We start from the raw sequence: 21922 nt of genomic DNA on the forward strand, positions 1-21922 counted from the left end.
TTATATTATATTAAAAATTAATTAAAAATTTTAGACATCGCATAAATACTTATTTATATCATATTGAATATTTATTAATTTTTATTATTCAAAATTCTAGCACTATTTTTAATTTTACAATAAAACAAACATTAAAAATTAGGGGTATTAATAATTGAATAAAATATAGTTAAATTTGTAATTGTAATTAGTATTTCCTAATTATTATTATATTAAAAAATGTGACTAATTTCGTGGGACGACCAAAAAAGAAAATATGAACTAATTTCGGGGGACGGAGGGAATAGTTCAATTAAAAATAAGGGCGTGTAAAATTACTCATTTCCAATCTATCAATAGATTTCAAATTTAAATTAAAACTTTGAAATTCAAATTATTCATTTCATTCATTTGATACTATTTATTTTTTAAAAAATCATATGAAATATTTTTTTTTTTACAAAATATTAAAATAATAACCTTCTATCATTTTCAAACTTTCAAAATTTCAAAATTTTCCAAAAACATCTGTTCAAAGGGAAGATAATTCAAAACTCTCCAAAATTTCACTGCACATTCCTAATTAAAAATTAAAACCACATAATCCTCTCAGTATATTTATTCTTATTTAACTTAGCACAAATTTAAAGAAAAATAATAATTAAAGTATATAAATTCTTTTATACTCTATTGTCTATTTAATATGTCCTGAGTTACTATAAAAATAATTAATAATTAAGAATATATTAATAAAAATAATTATAAATTAAGAAAAAAATAATTAATTAATCTAATTAAAATTTTAAATAAATTAAATTAAATTAAATTTAGAATGAAATCAATTATAATTATTTTTTTTAAAAAAATAATACTCCCTCCGTCCTATATACCGTGTCTACAGTAGACACTGTATTTTAGGAGGGATGCAATTAGTAGATAATTAAAAATATATTAGTGAAAATAATTATCCGATAATATAAATACTTATGAATTAAAATTAAAATAACTAATTAGTTTAATTAAAATTAAAAAAAATAAAATTAAAAAGTTTAAAATTAAATAAAAGTGTGTAATCATTTCCCAAAAGGAAAGTGACATGTTACGTGGGAAGGGACAGAAACGGCAACGTGGACATGTGGAATGGAGGGAGTATATGATATGAAATAGCGGCACGAACATGTGGGACAAGAGGGAGTAGTAAAAAGAAAGGAAATAAAGATACATATATATTTTCTAACAGCACAGTAGTGTTCACAATGTAAGCGACAGACAAAATACGATATACAGAGCAAGAGCAAGAGCAACAATCAAAGAACTCTTGCTTCATTCTTCAGCTTGTCTATCAATTCATCTACCGAAGAAACTAACACTCCGCCTTTTCTCTTCGGAGGCTCCGCCACTTGAACCACCTCCAAATCCGATCGAATTTCCACATTCAAATCCTCAGGACTCACTTTCTTTATCGGCTTCGACTTCGCCTTCATGATGTTCGGAAGCGTCGCATACCTCGGCTGATTCAGTCTCAAGTCAGTGCTGCCAACATCGAAGCAACGATAATCATCGAGCAATTATTAACATAAAATGTTAATGACATCGATATGTTCCGTGTCCAAACCTAATCGGGAAACAATCCAAATAAATGATCATAGCTTGAGGAACTCAATAAGGATGTAACCAATTCATCGAGAAAGCTTACGATTATAAGGCGCAGAAGTAGAGCTGTTAAACGAACCGAGCCGTTCGTAAAATCGGTTCGGTTCGGCTCGCTTAAAGCTTGTTCACGAATATTAACAAGCCGAGCCGAACAACATAAACAGACTCGTTTAATTAACTAACGAGTCCGAACTTTGTTCGCAAACGTTCGTTTAAATAATATATTTATTATAAATATTATATATACATATAAAATTATAATTTATAAATAAATAAAATATTAATTTAAAATATATAAATAAAATAATTTAAATTTTCTTTATAATTTATATATAAATTTTAAAAAATAAGACAAACGAACTTGAACGAGCTTAATTGAGCCTAAATGAGCCGAACACGAACACGAGCTCAAACAACAAAAATTCTTAACGAGCCGAGCTCGAAAGCTTAACGAACGAACACTTAAAATTTGGCTCGGTTCGGCTCGGCTCGGATCGTTAACAGCTCTACGCAGAAGTACAGTGACGAAGAAGATGCGTACGTGATAACAGCAGGTAAATCGAGGCACAAAGTTTCAATGCCGCCATCAACCTCTCTGTCAACTGTCGCAGCTTTACTTTCTGCATCGAGCGCGACCTAAATAAAGCATAAATCAAGATTCGATTCTTATATAACCAAAGCAAGAATTTGAATAAAGTAAGACGGGTATGAATGTGTGTCGAAGGTGTCCAGCCAATATTGACATTCAATATATTTGGAAGCACATTGTACATCTAGGATACATATATATGTATAAATAGGCTTCGCCATCTTCATTTTTAGCCAAACATGAAGTGCACAGACAAAATTTGATTCACCCAAAATGTGCGCATATTGTGTGTTCGGCATGAAGTTAACTTTGCTAATAGTAAGGGACAATAAACACAATAGAGAAATTAAGATGAAACACCATTAGGAGTGGAATAGAATTAAACTACTTAACAAAGAGCGCCCATGGATCAAAGGTAATACGACTCTTTCGGCTCTTAAAGTTACCGTGAAGTTTTTTTTTTCAAAAACTCATAGTGAAAACACTACTAAAAAGTTAAATTCTACACACGAAAGTACGAAGCTAATTGATCTCTTTCTTTCAGTTATTAGATAATGAAGATCTTGTTCTAGGTTAAATATAGATCTACTAAATCATGATCCAACAATTTATATGTATCATTTGGACAACATAGAAACCGATTTCTAAATACATTAAAGTATAATAAATTCAAAGAACAGCCATACTCGAATCGTATAAGTTCCATTCTCATTAACTTAGTTTTTCCGAAATTAGCCTAACCTTGGAAGCAAAGGTCCCTTGAGGCCATTTAAGAAGCCCTGCTACCATTTGGCCTGTTTGGTTGCAGTCATCGTCGATAGCCTACAAGATACCAAATATAATCGTCGATAATCCAGGGGACTATTCAGAAAATCAAACACATAGGCACAATTTTGGGGAAATTCAAGATTAACACAGCCATAATAGAAGGGAATGGTCATAGAAACGAAAGGTTTTCATTCATTCGAATTTTCGAATAAGTTTTACAGCAATGTATAATTGCAATTTCAGCTACATTTAATCCAATCAGGCAAGAAAGCACATCAGCAACAATGGATCAGTAAACCCTAATGTTTATCAAACTCAAAAAAATTAAAAATCCCCAATTCGTAAATCAGCAGATGGCACTCAATTTCCCCATCCAATTACACGAAAATTTACTCAAATTCAGACGAAATCGCGTAAAGCACACATCAATTGAAGTGTAGAATTGACATTAATTCGAATCATTAAGCAGAAATAAGCTGCAAAAAGTGAAAATTAAGATCGAAACCTGCTTCCCTAGAAGGAGCAAACCAGGCTTTTCTACATCCACAAGTGCTTTAAGAATCTTAGCAATGGACAACGGGTGAAGAGCTCCGGCGTGCTCCACATGGACGGCCCTATCGGCGCCCATCGCGAGGCCGGTGCGGAGAGTGTCGGCGCACTGGGCCGGGCCGACGCTCACGGCCACAACTTCCGACGCCCGGCCCGATTCCTTGATCCGGAGCGCTTCCTCCAACGCAATTTCGCAGAATGGATTCATCGACATCTTCACGTTTGTGGTCTCCACGCCACTCTGAGACAATAACCGATTGATTGATTGATTGATAAGCGATTTCAAATTGAAGCTGCTGATTGTCTATGGTTTTTAAATTTTGATTGGTTGGTTACCTTGTCGGGCTTCACCCGGACTTTGACGGCGTAGTCGACGACCCGCTTGATTGCGACCAGGATTTTCATGGCGATTATCGGAATGTGGTGGAGAGAATGACGAGAGAGAATCAGGTGTTGGAGCGCTAAAATCACTGTCTGAGTTCTACACGGAAGGTCTTACTTCTTAGGGTGTTGCAGAATGTGTGTTTAGTCACGTTTGGTGTAGCACAAATTTTTTAATTATAAATAAAAATTTCATACACCTTCTATCCGCCTATCATAGGATTCACAATTACTTAAAAAAAATAAATAAATAAATAAATAAATAAATAAATAATAATAATAAATAAATAAATAAATTAGAACCATAAAGTACAAAATAAAAATATATAAATATTAAAAGTGAATACATATCCCAATTTACTTTATTATTATTATTATCTAATGAGTCATCAATATCAACGAAATTCAAAGTAAGTTTATCTACTCTATCTCATCTATTCTACATTATATTTTTTAAATTCATTATTTTATATTCGCATCAAATAAATTCATTTATAAAAATTTTAATTTTTTTTCTCCACTATCATTAAATTATCTATTTTTAAAATAATTTAATTTAAAAACTATTAATTATATTTATATGTCTTTCAATATATATATTTTTAAATATTTTAATTTGATTTATACAATATAAAATTTATATAAAAAATTAATACGATAATTAATTAACTAAAAGTTGTGATGTGAAAATTTAATTTATTGTACAATTATTTATATTTATGTCTTTAAATAAAAAAAATTAAGCAATTTAATTTGATTTGATATTATAATAATTAAAAATTAAAAAAAATATTTAAGAAACTAATACAATAATCAATTTAATGAAAATTAATATGATGTATAAATTTAATTTATGGTACATTATTTGTATTTACGTGTCTTTAAATAAAAAAAAATAGTGTAATGAGTGTGATTTAATGTTATAATAGAAAAGAATCCAAAATATGTAAATAATCAATTTAACGAAGTTAGTACAATAATTAATTTGATGTGAAAATTTATTTTACCATGCAATAGGTTAATAAAAAAATTTTAAAGTTTGTGTACAAAAAACTAATATGATAATCAATTTAATGAAAGTTAATGTGATATAAAAAATCAATTACGGTAAATTATTTGTATTTATGTGTCTTTCAATAATAATAATAAAAAAAATTATTTATTAAGTATGATTAAGTCCAAAATATATAAATAATCAATTCAATGAAGCTAGTACAAGAATTAATTTGATGTGGAAATTTATTTTACGGTATAACATTTTGTATCATAAATAGGAGTGTTCGATGCATATAGTAACATATCAACTTCATATCTTCTATTTATTCATATATTGTTTTCAATCATAGATCAAAAGTCATCGAATTCTCAAAATACTTTTATATTTCAGAGTTTTGTGAATGTACTTGAAAATAAAAAATTTTCACAAAATTTGGTCAAATCAAAAATCTATTTTCAATAATAAACACTCCCAAATTTCTACAATCTATTATACCCTTTCATTCCACCAAATGTTTACCCGCCGAACTTTCAAGTATTGGAGTTTCACAATATCCTCCACTACTTGGTTCAATGTAAAATATACATGCAGAATACATTCCTGAATTTTCCATACTAACTGATGATGTACAATTTGTTACTCTAACCAGGGAGATGAAAAACAAAAATAAAGTCATGAAGAAGATCTTTTTTGTTAGTGCATGACTTAACACAAGAAAAAATGTCATTATAAAAAACTGATAAAAGAGGTTCTGTATTTTGAAAAAAAAAATATTTAATTAAGTCAGTGTTAAAAATCGTTTACAAAAAATTAGTCAAGTTGTATCAAAATCAATGAAGCTGATGGATATTATCAAGTTTTCAAATAATTCAACACCACACAATGACACTTTTGATGAATAGCATCTTATTCATCAATCTGGTTTCAAAGCTTCCAAAAAAGGGAAAAACGAGTACAAAAGCAAAATTCAAGTTCTATTTCTTACGATGAAAGCTCAAAATGCAAAAGCTGTAGGATATTTGAGTGGCATTGTTGTTATGAAAGAAGAAAAAATGAAGAAGAAGATTAATCTTATCCAAGAAAAAAAGTTTGAAATATGTAATATATTGTTGGCAAGAGGTGAAAATTTAAATACGAAAGAGGAAAAGCTAAGTTGAAGGCCAAATTATGTAACGAATTATTTAATTAATTATTTAGATTATCTATGTTGTTACATTTATTATTTTTAATATTGTATTTTTTAAGTTATTATTTATGTTGTTATATTTGTCAATTTTAATATTATATAATCAATGGTTAAAATAAATTCAATAATATAGTTAGTAAAACAAACTCAATACTAGATATACCTTAAATATTTTAAACGATTTGTTTATTTGGCTATCTGGTACTTATTTTATAAAAATCCATGTTCAGAAAAATTTGATCTAAATATTTTCTATATGTCCAATCAAACTTGAAATTGAACTATAAAAAAAATTGCATTTGGTTAGAATCCATATTTTAAATGTATAATAAATAAATTAAATAATAATATTAAAAAGACAACATAACTTAAAAACTCACTCAAAAGTACCCAGAGTGTGGTGGGGTTTGGATTTTAAATTTGGATTTTTTAAGATGTGTAAGTATGGATTTTTAAGTAATGTTTGTTTGAAGGTTTGAATTTTGTAATGATTATGTTAGAATAAATTATTATTATATTGAAAAAAAGTGATGTATTGATGTGATAGTTTAAAATGAATGATATTTAAATATTGTCAAAATAAATAAAAGTGAAAAAATAAAGTGACGTTGGAATTGATATTTTAAAAATATTTTTTGAAAAAAAAAAAATTGGAGATATTATTATTATTATTTTTTATTTTAAGGGTTTGTTTGTTTGAAGGTTTTGATATATTTGTTTAGGGGATTGAATTTTAAATTTGAATTTTTGAGGATTTTGAAGTATGAATTTTTAAGTTGTATTTGTTTGGAGGTTTGAATTGTTGAACTAATTTTATATTTTCAGATTTTTTTGTATTATTCAAATTTTTTATATTCATCCAATTTTTTTTTTAAAAAAATAGAAAATCAAATATTTTTCTATTTTCTATAATTATATAATAAAAACTTATAAAATTTCTTTTTTACACAAAAATAGCAAATCAAATATTTTTCTATTTTCTATAATTATATAATAAAAATTTATAAATTTAAAATATAAATCATTAATACATACATAGTATTTATTTTTTACTAATAATAATATTATTTTAAGTTTATAAAAAATTAATAATATATAATAATGAATATATTTATCCTAATGTTCTAATCAATGAATGAGAATTTGGCATCTCCTTCTTCCTTTCCAATTCGCTCATTTCTTTCCTTTTTTTTTTTTTTGCTCCGCCACCTTCCCCATTCCCCCACCGGTTAATTAAAAAAATAAAAATAGAAAACCGTCGATTCGAATCGAAAACTGCTGATTTGAGTTCAGAAAAAATCGGTTTTGGTTCGATGACAGTTTCGGAACCGCCGGTGTGAAACCGAAAAACCGATTTCGGTTCGACGACGCCTGTTTGAAATCGGCGAACCGACGTTTCCAACGGCCCGTTCGAAACCGACTGAACAAGTCTGGACAAGACAGACTGCGTACCATTTCTGACAAAAAGAAAGCCTATGAATCAACAACAGGCATAGATTTTAGGTGTGGGATTTTTAATTTAAAGTCTGTACAGTAATTATACAGTATTTTCTAAATCCAATCGGCCAAACGAACAAAGCCTTATTGTAATCCATATCCTATTATCAGTAATTCTCCATCACCATTTTGACTTTCTTTGCTATTATTACTCATCATTCCACCTCTGTCTGATAATATCGGAAATAAGGGTGGTTGATTATCCATCGATATAATCTATATTATCTGTAATACAAAAATAGAAATAATTATACTCACACATAAATCAAATAAAAAATTTATAAACTTTCATAAAATATAGTATATTTAAGTCCTATACAAATAAGTGCTTAAACAAACTTATGATAACACTTTATATATTTCTCAATTTTATAATTCAATCGAAAAATCAAAGAACACACTCTTAATTTTTTAAATTTTTAGAAAAAAAACAGTGAAGCAAACAATCTTTATTAATGTAAACCATCTAGAAAAAATAATGAAGCAAATAATATTTCTAGAAAAAACAATGAAACACATAACCTGAATAAGTGAATCTTTTTGTTTGTTGTTAAACACAGTAAGTGTAAAACAAGTCAACCAACTAAAATTCGACTCGGTTAAACTCAACTCAAAATAGTGGATATGAAAAACTTGTATGTAAACCTCATACCAAAAATATATAGCCCTATAGTTTATCAAATATAACTACAGTCCAAGTAACTTCAAATATATTTTAGAATGCGAACAAGAAAAGCACGAATGGAAACTTATTTGGAAAGAACTACGAATTCAAAGACCAGAAAGCAAAAAAAACATTATTAATCGAATCATATGCAAAAAAACACAAAATTATATTATCCATTTAGGTAAAAAATAAAAGTTTTGTTTGACACACAAAATTGTAAAAATAAAACTTGTTAAGAAAGGGTCCGGGCATCCAACCTAAAACCAATTAGTGATAGGTGGAGTGGCCCTTCACTCTCTCAACACTCCCCCCTCGAGATGATAATCTCGAAAATCCATACAGGATCCAAACCCAATACGGGCACCATGGCTCTGATACCATGTTAGATGCTAATGACCGTCTCACCTAAAAGCTCGACTGAGGAAATTCTCTCATCACTTATAACAACTAGAACATTGTTGAGAATAAGTAATAAGTCGACTCTTTGCTCAAATACAAAATAATAAAAATAAAAATACATATTTTAGAACTTAAAATACAAGTATTAAATTAATTATGCTATAGAACAAGCAAACTAGCCGGGCAAGTGTTAATAAGATGTATCGTCAAAATCAAAATACTGCTTGCTATTTTAGTTCATTAGTTTTAGAAATGGCATAGATCAATTTTTATTCTAGCACAATCTATCAAACAAAGGTTAATGGGAAGCATACCGAAAGAGGAGCGAAAGTGCGGATGAGGAGAAAGAAGAAGGCGTCGCGACTATGGGCATCAGTTGAGAAGTGAAGGCGCAACTAAAGAGGAAGAAAAAGGCGTCACGACTGTGGGCGTCAATTAAGGAGTGAAGGCATGGCTAAAGAGGAAGAAGAAGCTACCATAGGCGTCGTTGAGGAGCGGAGGAACGGCTGAAGTGGAAGAGAAATGCTGCAATTGTGGACGTCAATTGGGTGTGAATGAAGAAAAGGGAGAGGGGTGACAGTTTAATGCTTTGGAATGAAGAAGAGTGAGAGGCGTCAATAGCAAAGAGGAGCGGGAGATCGCAAGATGATTTTTGAAGGAGCGGATTAGAGTTAACGTAATTGGATTAATAATAATAATAATAATAATAATAATAATAATAATAATAATAATAATAATAATAATAATAATAATAATAATAATAATAATAATTGTTGGGTATTTTGGCCGTTTTAGGCCTAATCCGACAAGTCCCTCGGAAATAAAAATTAGTTGGTCAACTCCGTAGCCCGGCCGACTAGATCGGTCCAATCCTTTTTATCCTTGACCCATAAACCCATTACCAAAAAAATATTTATTTGTAGCGGTTTTTAAACCGCTACAAATGGACATTTTTCGTTTTCAAAAACTATTTTTAACGATTTTGTATCAAATTTTGACCCATGAATATACTCAAGTTACAAAAAGTGTTTGTACCGATATTTTTCGATACAAAAAGTGGGCCATCAACGCACTTATAAAATGTGTGAGAAATCTTGTTGTAACGGTTTTGTAATGCCAACAATATATTTTCAATTTACTGGTACCAGACATTTTTCATAATAAATGAATCGTTACAATAACTGTTCTTGCATTCATAACGGCTTTTGTTACAGTATAAAATTTGTTACAATAAATAAGATGTCAGAATAGTATTCATACGACCGATATAGTTTTTGTACCAGTAATTTGTAACGGAAACAATTTCGTAATAAAAAACATTATCCATATTTTTTCAATAATAAGAAAAAAAAATATGTAACAAAATCCAAAAATCTGTACAATGAGAGAAAATACTGCAAAATGATATTACAAAATATAAGTTTGTTACATCAAATATGTATCATTATCAATTGCACCGAATACACACTTTTTAGAAACATAATTATATATTTGCCAAAACGGTCAAACATGAACAATCCAAAAGCAAAACATAGCAACAAATATACAAATTGCACTACATATGCAAGTCCAACCAATGAAAATGACTATCAATTATCAATTATATCAAGACAAAGATAATGAGAGCAAAACAAGGGGCAAAAATAGTGAAAGAGTATGACAAGTTTTTGCAAAATCAATCGCAGGAACTTGATTACTGTACAACACTTTATTTGAACTGTAGCAAGTCTTTATCAAAAGGTTCATAAATAGAGATTGTATATATGATCTTTTGATTGGCCTAAACTTTGAATTTGACTTTATAAGAATTCAAATTTTGGATAGAACAAGATTACCCTTTCTAGCTAAAACAATATCTCTAGCACATGCAAAACAAGTGACTCCTGCCAAAATAGGAAGCCAAAACATTAGATACTTTGCATATTAAGTTACTTTTGCCAAAATACTTACATGCATGTAGAATATATTGAAGTCATTGTAACCATTCATACATAAATGACAAGTTTTCAATATCACGACAACCTGGGAAACAACATAACATTTCACAATAAAAACTAAATATTACTCTTAACACAACTTAAAAGAGTGGTATCACATGATCCAAGTGTCACGGACCGCCTGGTTGTTCCTCGAACACCTTCCGTGCGGCCTAGCAACTTCCCGACACTTAGAGGTTGCTAGTACAGCCTTTCTTCGGACACTTCTAAGAACACTCAAGAACACGATCAAGAACACTCGATAATCGTAGAGAGAGGAAGTAGTAAGGGAAAGTAGATGTTATTGCTCTCAACTTGATGATTTACAAATGAGTATAATCACCTATTTATACAAGTCCATATCTCCCAACTACCATCTACCAACCCCAACCTACCCTCTTCCACCAACCTTCTACCAACCCCCACCTACCATCTTCCACCAACCCCCACCAACCATCTTCTACCAACCATCCACCAACCCCCAACTACTCCATACAAGTTCTAGTTTTATTTACAAGGTTCCGGACTAGCCTCCGGGTTTTGGCTCCTTCGCTCGGTCATTTCCGGTCACGGACTCGGGTCGTGACATTCTCCCCCACTTGATGAAGGCATTGTCCTCAATGCCTCGTACTCCCGCACCAAGTCTTCAAATTGCCAAAGTTTCTCCGTCGGCTCCCAACTCGTCTCCACCTCGGGCAAGTCTCGCCATCTCACCAAGTACTCCGTCGAAGGCGGGCGGTTCTTGTGGTGCACTAGTCGATCCGCCAATATCTCCTCGGCTACTTTGTCATACGCCGTCCGCATTCCGGGGGGTGCTCTTTTTGATATATTCCGACTCGGGTCTTGATTATCCATGTGGTAAGGCTTGAGAATGCTAACATGGAATACCGGGTGAAGTTGGGACAAGCCCTCGGGTAGCTCCACCTTGTACGCCACTTCGCCCACTTTCTTCACGATCGGGAACGGGCCTTCGTATCGCCTCATCAACCCTTTGTGCACGCCTCGTATACGCCCATGTTGGTAAAGTTTTACCAACACTAAGTCTCCCTCTTTGAATTCTCGGAATATCCGCTTCCGGTCTGCCCACTTTTTCATCCGTCTCTGGGACTTCTCCAAGTATAGCCTTGCTGCTTCCGCCCGATCTTGCCAACCCCTGGCAAAGTGGAACGCCGGCGGACTCGGTCCTTTATAGGTCCCCATCAAATCTTTCGGAGTTGTTGGTTGGAAACCAAGTACAATCTCGAACGGGCTCTTCCCAGTACTCTCATTTTTCTGCAAATTAAAACAAAACTGCGCCACATCGAGTAATTTAGCCCAATCAAGTTGGTTTACCGTCACATAATGTCGTAAGTACACCTCTAAAACTTGATTGACTCGCTCCGTTTGGCCGTCTGTTTGTGGGTGCATAGTCGTGGACATTTTCAATTCCTACCCCAACAGACGGAACAACTCCGTCCAAAATCGCCCAGTAAATCTCGAATCCCGATCGCTTACAATGCTCGTTGGTAACCCCCAATATTTAACAACGTGCTCCATAAAGAGTTTTGCTGTCGCCTCCGCTGTACACTCCTTCGGTGCCGGGATGAACTCGGCATATTTCGAGAGACGATCAACCACTACAAAGATGCTCGTGCATCCATTGGATTTTGGCAAGCCGATGATGTAGTCCATGGACACACTCTCCCACATTCGTCCCGGAATTGGCAAGGGTTGAAGCAACCCCGCCGGTGGATGATTTTCGACTTTGTCTTGTTGGCACACAAGACATGTTCGGACATATTCTTCTACATTTCCCTTCATTCCGGGCCAATAGTACCGCTCCCGTAGCAAGGCCAAGGTTCGTTGTATGCCCGGATGTCCCGCATACTTGGTGTCATGACACTCTCGTAGAATGTCTCGCCTTAAGCTCTCTGTATCTGGTACATACATCCGGTACCCTTTCGTCACGACTAACCCGTCTTCCAATGAATATTTTGTCGTCTTCCCCTCATCAACCAACTCGAATACGGCATGTGCAAATTCGTCATGCACGAGTCCTTCACGTATCCGATCCACAATGTCGCCTTCCACCGAATGTATGGCTGCCACCTTCCGACTCAACGCGTCTGCCACCACGTTAGTCTTCCCGGGTCGGTACTCGATCTCAAATTTGAACTCTGCAAGAAAATCGAGCCACCTTGCTTGTTTGCCTGTTAGTTTCTTTTGAGATTGGAAGTAGCTTACCGCCCGATTGTCCGTCACAATCAAAAAGGGAACACCCGCCTTGAGATAGTGTTCCCAAACTCGTAAGCAATGCACGACCGCGAGCATCTCTTTCTCATGTGTTGGCCATCGCCTTTCCACGTCTGACAATTTGTGGCTTTCGTATGCCACCGGGTGTCCTCCTTGCATTAACACCCCTCCCACGGCAAGGTCCGAGGCATCTGTCATTACCTCGAATGGTTTGGTGAAGTCCGGGAGTGCAAGTACCGGCTCTCTCGTCATTGCCTCCTTCAATGAGTCAAATGCCATTTGGCATTCTAGCGTCCATTCCCACTTTTGCTCCTTCCGCAACATATTTGTCAAGGGCACCGCTATCCCCGAATAGCCCTTTACAAATCGCCTATAATAATTTGTTAATCCGAGGAAAGATCGTACCTCCGTAGGTGACTTGGGTGCTTCCCACTCAACGACTGCCTTGATCTTTCCCGGCTCCATCCGAATCCTCCCATTTCCCACGATGTGCCCCAAGAATCCGACCTCGTTCATCCCAAATTCGCATTTATCCCTCCGAACATAAAGTTGATTCTCCCGTAAAGCTTGGAACACACTCCGCAAGTGTTTGACATGATCCGTCATATCTCGACTATAAATAACGATGTCGTCCAAGTACACCACCACAAAGTCATCCAGGAAGTCTCGTAGTACTTCTTGCATCAACGTACAAAATGTTGCCGGGGCATTCGTCAGTCCAAAAGGCATTACTTTAAACTCGTATGATCCGTACCTTGTTGTGATTGCCGTCTTTGACTCGTCGCCTTCCCGGATACGGACTTGATAGTAACCCTTTCGAAGGTCAAGTTTTGATAGCACCTTGGCCGGTTGCAATCGATCGAACAAGTCGGCAATGAGTGGCACCGGGTACTTGTTTTTCACCGTTAATTTGTTCAACGCCCGGTAATCATTGCACATACGGAGACTCCCATCTTTCTTCCGTTGGAAGAGTACTGGCGCACCGAAGGGGCTTTTCGACGGGACTATGAACCTCGCTTCCAATAGTTCTCCCAATTGTTTCCTCAATTCCGTCAATTCGTCGGGTGACATTCTATATGGTGGTCGGGAAACTGGTTTTGCATCTTCCACCAAGTCGATGGCATGGTCGACCGCCCTTCGTGGAGGTAATCCCTTCGGTAACTCTTCCGGCATTGTATCCTCAAATTCCTTGAGGACACCCTCCAACTCTTTAGGGGGAATCATGGTCTCTTTAACCTCGTCACCCGGGAGGTCCTCATCGCTAAGGATAGCTGCAAACGTCGGATCTCCTTTCCTTAATCCCCTTTCGAGTTGCTTTGGTGTCAACTCCTTCTCTCGGAACACCGTTATGTCACATGGCACACTTCCCTCCATGATGGTGTATTTGTCCTCGTGCGGTATCATTGCTAACTTGGTTTGCTCAATGAACCTCATGCCAAAGAACACGCAATAGTCATCAATAGGTGCTACATTAAAATTAACCATACCTTCCCAATCTCCAACTCGGATTGGTACATTCTTTGCCACCCCCGTCAAAGGAGTCCATGCGCTATTCACTCCCTTGAATCGACCCTCCGATGACACCCATTGCAAACCCAACTCATGAGCTATTTCTTTGCTCATGTAATTCGCATCCGCCCCTGGGTCGAGTAGACACAAGTACGAGCGTCCATTAATCTCGACATTCACGTACATCCGTCCTCGATGCTTTTCGCCATCACCTTCTGCTTTCATGCATGCCACCCGTTCTTCCGTTGGGTTAGTGTCCTCGGTCACCGCGGCAACACTCGATCGGTTCGGACAATTTCTCACAAAATGTTCTTTTGAATGACAAACATAACACCCCTCGTACCTTGGTCCTGGCTTAGAAAAATCCCTCGTCGCAGTCTTAGATGCATAGCGGTCGCCTCCGGGTCGGGGTGGTCGTGGGGCAAATCTTGGCGCATCTCCCCCACTTTTGTCCGAGATCATCCTCCTCCCATCGTCCCTCTTGTACGGTTCCCTCCGTTGGAATTCAATCATCCGTGAAGCATACTTCATTGCCTCGTTCACAGTTTCCGGGCACTTATCCACTACCCGCTCTTTTGCCCAAGGCTTTAATCCTTCGGTAAACCCAAATAATGCTTCTTCCCGCGTCATTGATGGAATTTCAAGTAGCAAGTTGGCATACTCGTCAATGTATTCCTTCAAATGCCCCTCTCGATGTACCAACCATCGTATCTTGGCCCTTGCCTCCGTCTCGGCCCTTATTGGTTCGAACTCCGCCTTGAGTTCAGACTTAAACATTGCCCATGTTGTGATGGCCTCGCCATCTTGAGCAAGTTCACTTCTACGCCTCCACCAAATGAGTGCCGAGTCTTTCAAGAAACACGACCCTGTGTGTACCTTGGCCGCATCTCCCATGACCCCTACGGCATTAAAGTAACGCTCCACATCGAAAATAAATGTATCAATTACCCGACCTCTCCGAACTCCCGAGTAGTACTCCGGGCGTGGCACCTCCACTCTAGGTGCTACCGCTACTCCTCCGGTCGGGCCACGAGCTTGCAATTCCGCAATTGCCGCTCTAAGTGTTGCAAGCTCCTCTTGCATCACGGACGGCTCCACCATAGCCGCCTTCTCTCGTCGGGCCAACTCAAGGCGACACGCTGCCACCTCCTCCTTGAGCTTGGCCATCTCGGCATCAAGTGACCTCGTCACTTCTTTCGCGCCATCGCGACATTGTTTTAGTCCCTCCTCGAGAGACTTCGTCAAATCTTCACGCATCTCCTTCTCGACCTCGTCGAGACGTTGATCGACCTCGTCGATCCTTTCGGAATTCCCTCCGAGGAATTCTTCCATACGCTCCATCTTTGCCTCAAAAGCACTTATGGTATCCACAGAAGGGCAGCGTTTGCACTTTCGATGGTGCTTCCCTTCATTGACACCCTCGTTGTTACCCTCGTTCAGATTCGTCAAGTTGGACCCGTCACTCGCCATCCCTCACTGACTTCGGTTCGAACGAGGCTCTGATACCACTTGTCACGGACCGCCTGGTTGTTCCTCGAACACCTTCCGTGCGGCCTAGCAACTTCCCGACACTTAGAGGTTGCTAGTACAGCCTTTCTTCGGACACTTCTAAGAACACTCAAGAACACGATCAAGAACACTCGATAATCGTAGAGAGAGGAAGTAGTAAGGGAAAGTAGATGTTATTGCTCTCAACTTGATGATTTACAAATGAGTATAATCACCTATTTATACAAGTCCATATCTCCCAACTACCATCTACCAACCCCAACCTACCCTCTTCCACCAACCTTCTACCAACCCCCACCTACCATCTTCCACCAACCCCCACCAACCATCTTCTACCAACCATCCACCAACCCCCAACTACTCCATACAAGTTCTAGTTTTATTTACAAGGTTCCGGACTAGCCTCCGGGTTTTGGCTCCTTCGCTCGGTCATTTCCGGTCACGGACTCGGGTCGTGACACAAGGAAGCTGTAGAAGAAACATGTCTTGTTTTGATAAAGACTGTACATTTGTCTATGTATTTAAAGTTGTGGTTAACCATTCTACAACTTAAATATTGATTTTTTCTATTTGTTAGATCACAAAGTCAATGCTTCTTCGACACTTTCTTCTTCTTTCCCTTTGCAATTTCATTTTCCTTATTATTCCCAAAAATTCTAATATGACAATCAATTGGCAAATTATCAGTCACTACAGAAAAAAAAAAAAAAAAAAAAAAACTCTTAGACACAAAAGTCTAAAACACCGAGCTCAATTGTCCAATTATCAATAGCACTAATTCATAGTACCAATAGCATCAACTCAAACAAGATATACCAAAATTGAATTAGAATCAAACTAATAAAAACATAAATTCACATCAAATTCTTCAAATTCAAATCCAACTTGCAATCTCAAATAATAATCGAAATAGCCCTAGTGAAATTGTTCAATAATTAAATTAAAAGTATTAGAACAAAAAGATTAGAGATATTACCCAATCTAAGGATTAGCGCGGTGGTTGCTGGCGGTTCACGGAGCGGTTGGAGGCGCGGCGAGCAATGTCACAACGGCGTGAGGTCGCTAGGCGCGGGGGTCGGCGGTCTGGACAATGCGGCATCGTGGCTGACAGAGAGGAAGATGCCAGTCAAAGGTCGAAAACGGTGGTCCGCTGCCCTCGAAGTCGGTGGTCGTTGGTGGATCTCTATTATGTCAACGAATTTGAAAGAACTCTAGAGAGTTCTTAAGGGTGGTAGTTCTTTAATACCCTTTAAGGTTATTTCCAATCGGGCTGCAATTTTGACGCTGCAGCCCCGTATATGGAGTTTTCACCTTCCAACCCTGTACATTATTTTTGACATCAAAACTGATGTTTGCTACAGTGTAACTAACACCAACAACCCTATAAAGTGGCGTTGTGTATTTTTTTTCTTAAAAAATTTGTATATTAATTAATTAATTTTTTAAAAGAAAATATTAAGTGTAGATATAAGAAGTAGTTAAAATAATATATAAAATAAAATATTCGAATAATATTCTTTTTGGAGTAGAAGGTAAAGTTGTGGGTTTGAATAAAATTACTGTAGCAACTATATTTTTAGAATTCTAACTGCATAAATGGAGTTGTTCGGTTGAAGATGGCCTAAGAAAAAGAAAAAATAATAATCATTTCCTCTGAACCCGACGGCCGACTCTGAAGAGAAAGAGTTGAAGATGGAATAGAGGAGAAGAAGAAGAATAGAGAAGAAAAAAATGAAAGAAACAATAACGCCAGACTTTACCTGCATTGTAATGGAAGATGAGAGGTGAGAAGAATGACGAAGAATGAGGAAGAAAGGCATAGCAGCGGCTGAAAAATATTAGGGTAAAATGGAATAAATAATTTAATAACATTTATATAATTAAAAATTATTATATACTATTATAATAATAATAATAATAATAATAATAATAATAATAATAATAATAATAATAATTAGTTATTTTTTAAATTTATGTTTGTATTTGATCATGTGGTTTTTTATACTACTATATTTTTTTAAAAATATTAAATTAAAAATATTTATTTTTTATAAGACATTATAAATAATTTAATTTACAATTAAAATATTATATCAATACATATTTATATTACAAATAATTATTTTACTTAAAATTATATTATTTAAAATTAAAATCTTACAATAATTTTTTTATATAATTATATTTAATTTAAATGATACTCCCTCTTCGAACGTAAGGACATTTGTGATGGACACGAAAATTAAGGAATAATAATATTACATTAATAATAGGTGTAAAAGTGTTTTTAAAAGATCAAAATGACCTTACTTTATGTTATTATTGTGAAAAATATGAGGATAGTTTTGTAAAATATCAGGGGAGTTAGTTACCAAAAATAGAAATACAACTATTGTTTTGGGATAAAGATGATAAAATGAAACTATTGTTTTAAAACAAAATATTATTATATAATAATTAAAAATAAATAATAAAAAGAAATTTTTTCATTTAATTTTAAAAATTTTACTTATTTTTTAATAAAAAGAATATTTTTTATATTATATTTTAGTCATACTTTTTTTTATTTTAATTTGTTTTATTTCAAAATATTTTATGTATAATTTTTAAAATTTTCATTTATAACTAATACACAAAATATTCTAAATATAATATTTTTAATATTTAATTTTTATATTATTTTAATTAATTTTTTTTAAAAAATAATTATCATTATTTTTGTAACGGTTGAACGAGCGTAACAAATATAAATAAGGCGAAATTTTCTAATAATTGTGGTTGTTACGGAAGAAATACCACAACAAAAATAAAAGGAGTTGACCAAATCATAAAAATGATGTGTTACGAAAATATTTGATACAAAAAATAGTTTTTGAAACGTAATACTTGTTGCGGAAGAGAATCCGTTACAAATAGACATAATTTTTGTAGTGACATTTTTATCGTAAGTCCAAACCTAAGTCCAATTCAAAATACTTAGCCGTTATTGTTATGTTTGTTATAATCATGAGATGATTTTTGTGAGAGTTTGTTTTTAAAGAGACTGAATGAGATGGTGAATTTGGTGAGAGCAGTTTCTATCCAAAACAGAAACCGATATAGTGTGAGGGAGAAAAGATGACATCGAGAGAGTTTTTCCGGTGGGTGTTCGATGGGATTCCGGTGAGGTTTGGGACCTTTTTCTCGTGACAATTTTGGTGGGTGTCGTGACTTGAAGTGACGAGCCGACCTTCACTTTTGTTATGAGACGAACCAAAATGAAAAAATAGATAGATTGTTGAAGGTGGAGGGAGTATATTTTTCATTATGTAAAAATTTTAATAGGGATACTTTTAATTTAAATTACTGTAATTTTACTAAAATAATATATTAATATTTATAAAATTTAATTTATTGTCATTTTTTCAATAAAAAATTAAAACCACAATATTAGAAAATAAATCACGCATAAATGAATCATTGAAGTGATATTCATCGTCAACATCATCATTTACAAAAATCATCTAACTATCAACTAGTTTCAATTGCTTATTCACCGACATTCCTCCGACTTTGTTAGACTAAAAATTAGATTCATCCTATTGTATTTCAACAATATTTCGTGGTCGATTACGTACAACAGCTCGCCAATGAGACCACTCACTAGTTGCATTCGGGTAATTTACATAAAATACATACCTAGTTTATTATGCAAGTATATAGTGCTCCTGCTCCATAGAACTTGCCTAAAATTAACATCAACTATATTGTAAGTTTGATGTCTCCTTATCCCACGAGTTGGATTTGCCCAACGACAACATAACAATACTACTTTCATGTGGCGATGGAGATCGTATGAAAACTCAACAATCTCATCAATTATTTTGTAGTATTCAATGGAGTTTCCAGAGCCAACATTGATAACCACAGACACACCATAGTGTTGCGAATCTTTACCAACTCCCTGGTCGTATGTACTAAAGGAGAATCCATTTATTTCATATTCTTTGTAATACGTAGCCTTATTAGATGTCTGTCGCTAAGGCTCGTATCACTGGTGAGGTTTGGGTAACATCAAACTGACCAATATGAAATTAAAAAATGAAATGAAACTTGGGACTTTGTTCTTTCAACACATTTTTTTGGGGATACGATTCCCAAAGATATATTTTATTTTCACATTCAATACAAAATATTATTTTTATATTAATTACACAATTTTTCATACCTTACATAAAAATGAAAAAAAGTCAAACTAAAACATTAAACAAAGAAACCCCGTGGTGTACACACGGCTGCTCTTGTGACTGCTGCAACCTGCATCTTTTATTTCTTTATGTATCAGCTTATCCTATTCTTTTTTTCTTTTTTTTCCAATTTTCACTTCTATCATGCTTATATTCACATCTTACGCTTTTATTCATTTTTTCAACCATCTTTGACTTTATTATTAATTTCGGGTTATTCTTGTATTATCACCTAAAAATTCGGTGCAAAAATCTAAATACATGAATAGATATGAAAACACCCGAATATGGGGAGGTGTGGAGTTGCCCGAATGTGTTAAATAGTTGGGATCACTTAAGCATAATAAGTTTTGGTGCAGCCAGGTGAGAAGGATTTAGGGTATGTGCATCTAGGCATGCTGAGCATAGCGAATTGGAGGCCGCCGGATATACATATCAATGAATCTAGAACATATAATGATTTTGGAGTAGAATTCAAAAAAGACATTCAACAAAGATTGATGAGAGCGTATTTCAAAGTAGAATCCGAAATATACATTGGTTACAAGTTAGAATTCGGAAAAGACTTCAAGCGAAAATTGATAAAGGTGTTCCAAGGTAGAATTCGAAACAGACAATATTCAATAGTAGAATCTGGAAAAGACGTCTTGGCACAGATTGATGAGGGTGTGTTTTAATATAAAAATTCAAAACAAATCTTGGTTCTGAGATAGAATCACGAACAAACAGTGATTTCAAGGTAGAACCTATGGTGTAGAGTTTAGAACTTTGGACCCCGACCCTATGAGTTATGTGCCAAACCTTGGCAAAATATAACCTAATTGCAATATGGAAATCCGCAATGTATAGTTCAAAAAACACATATATAAAGTAATTGTATATGTAATGATATAATGTGCTTTAAATAAAAGTTAAAAGTATTTTGGTATTAGTGTATGCAGATCGGATACTCTGTCCCATTAACACACCCTATCCCCCTATCCCCACACACATAATATATATATACACACGTATGTATATATTAGTGTATATATAATATATACACACATGTGTATTTATACACGTTATGTGTGTGGGGATAGGGGGATAGAGTTTATTTTTTGGACCGAGGATCCCATGGGTAGTGTATGATTATATTTATTAAAATAGAAAAATAATACTTTTGAACGAGAAATGCAAAAATAGTAAAAATGAAATTTTGGATTGAAACGAAATGAGTATTTATTTTATAAAAAAATTATCAATAGTAATTAATATTAAACATTGGGGGTGAATTATAAATATGAAAAATTGTTTAAACTAATACTCCGTACGGCCTATTTCAAATGGACTACTTGAGATTTTGTATTAGATTAAGAAATAATAGTCTTTTATTGGTTATAGGGAGTGTGCAAGAGGTTTTGACATTTGACTTTATGTATAAAGTAATTATATTTGTAACGGTATATTTGTAATTTAAATAAAAATGTTAGTGTATTTTAGTATTAGTATATGATTATTTTTTTCAAAATAAGAAATGAATACTTTTAAGTGAGACGAACGAAAATAGTAAAAAAATACTTTGAATTAGGATGATGAGTATATATGACGTGAAAAATTCTAAAAAATATTCTTTTTGAAATGAAAGTGTTATAGATTGAGGTAAAAATATTATAGCAAGTATATTTTTAGATTTAGATTGTATAAATGAGTTTTCTAGTTGAAGATGACTTTACCTGAAATTGGGTTTGTTGTTTGTTTACGAGATTCTATCAAAATACTAGTACTATTCGTCAAAATTCTCAGCTCCTAACATCAAATCAAAT

At 34.3% G+C, this 21922-nt stretch overlaps 2 protein-coding genes across 2 annotated transcripts in view; one reads left to right on the forward strand and one right to left on the reverse strand.

Moving 5' to 3' along the window:
- LOC127266651 (NADH dehydrogenase [ubiquinone] 1 beta subcomplex subunit 2-like) overlaps positions 1 to 21922 on the forward strand; it is an 85448-nt gene that overhangs the window by 29155 nt on the left and 34371 nt on the right. The gene's annotated exons all lie outside the window — the stretch shown is intronic.
- LOC127266648 (electron transfer flavoprotein subunit beta, mitochondrial) lies at positions 1175 to 4075 on the reverse strand. Its single transcript, XM_051296987.1, has 5 exons — positions 3875 to 4075; positions 3495 to 3779; positions 2963 to 3043; positions 2174 to 2268; positions 1175 to 1512 (listed from the first exon to the last, which is right to left on the reverse strand). Exons 1-5 carry the CDS (start codon positions 3941 to 3943, stop codon positions 1287 to 1289), a joined length of 756 nt encoding a protein of 251 aa, XP_051152944.1. The 5' UTR covers positions 3944 to 4075; the 3' UTR covers positions 1175 to 1286.

The sequence above is a fragment of the Andrographis paniculata genome, unplaced genomic scaffold, assembly GCF_009805555.1.
Source record: "Andrographis paniculata isolate CXL003 unplaced genomic scaffold, ASM980555v1 Contig76END, whole genome shotgun sequence".
In the NCBI taxonomy this organism is placed as follows: Eukaryota; Viridiplantae; Streptophyta; class Magnoliopsida; order Lamiales; family Acanthaceae; genus Andrographis; species Andrographis paniculata.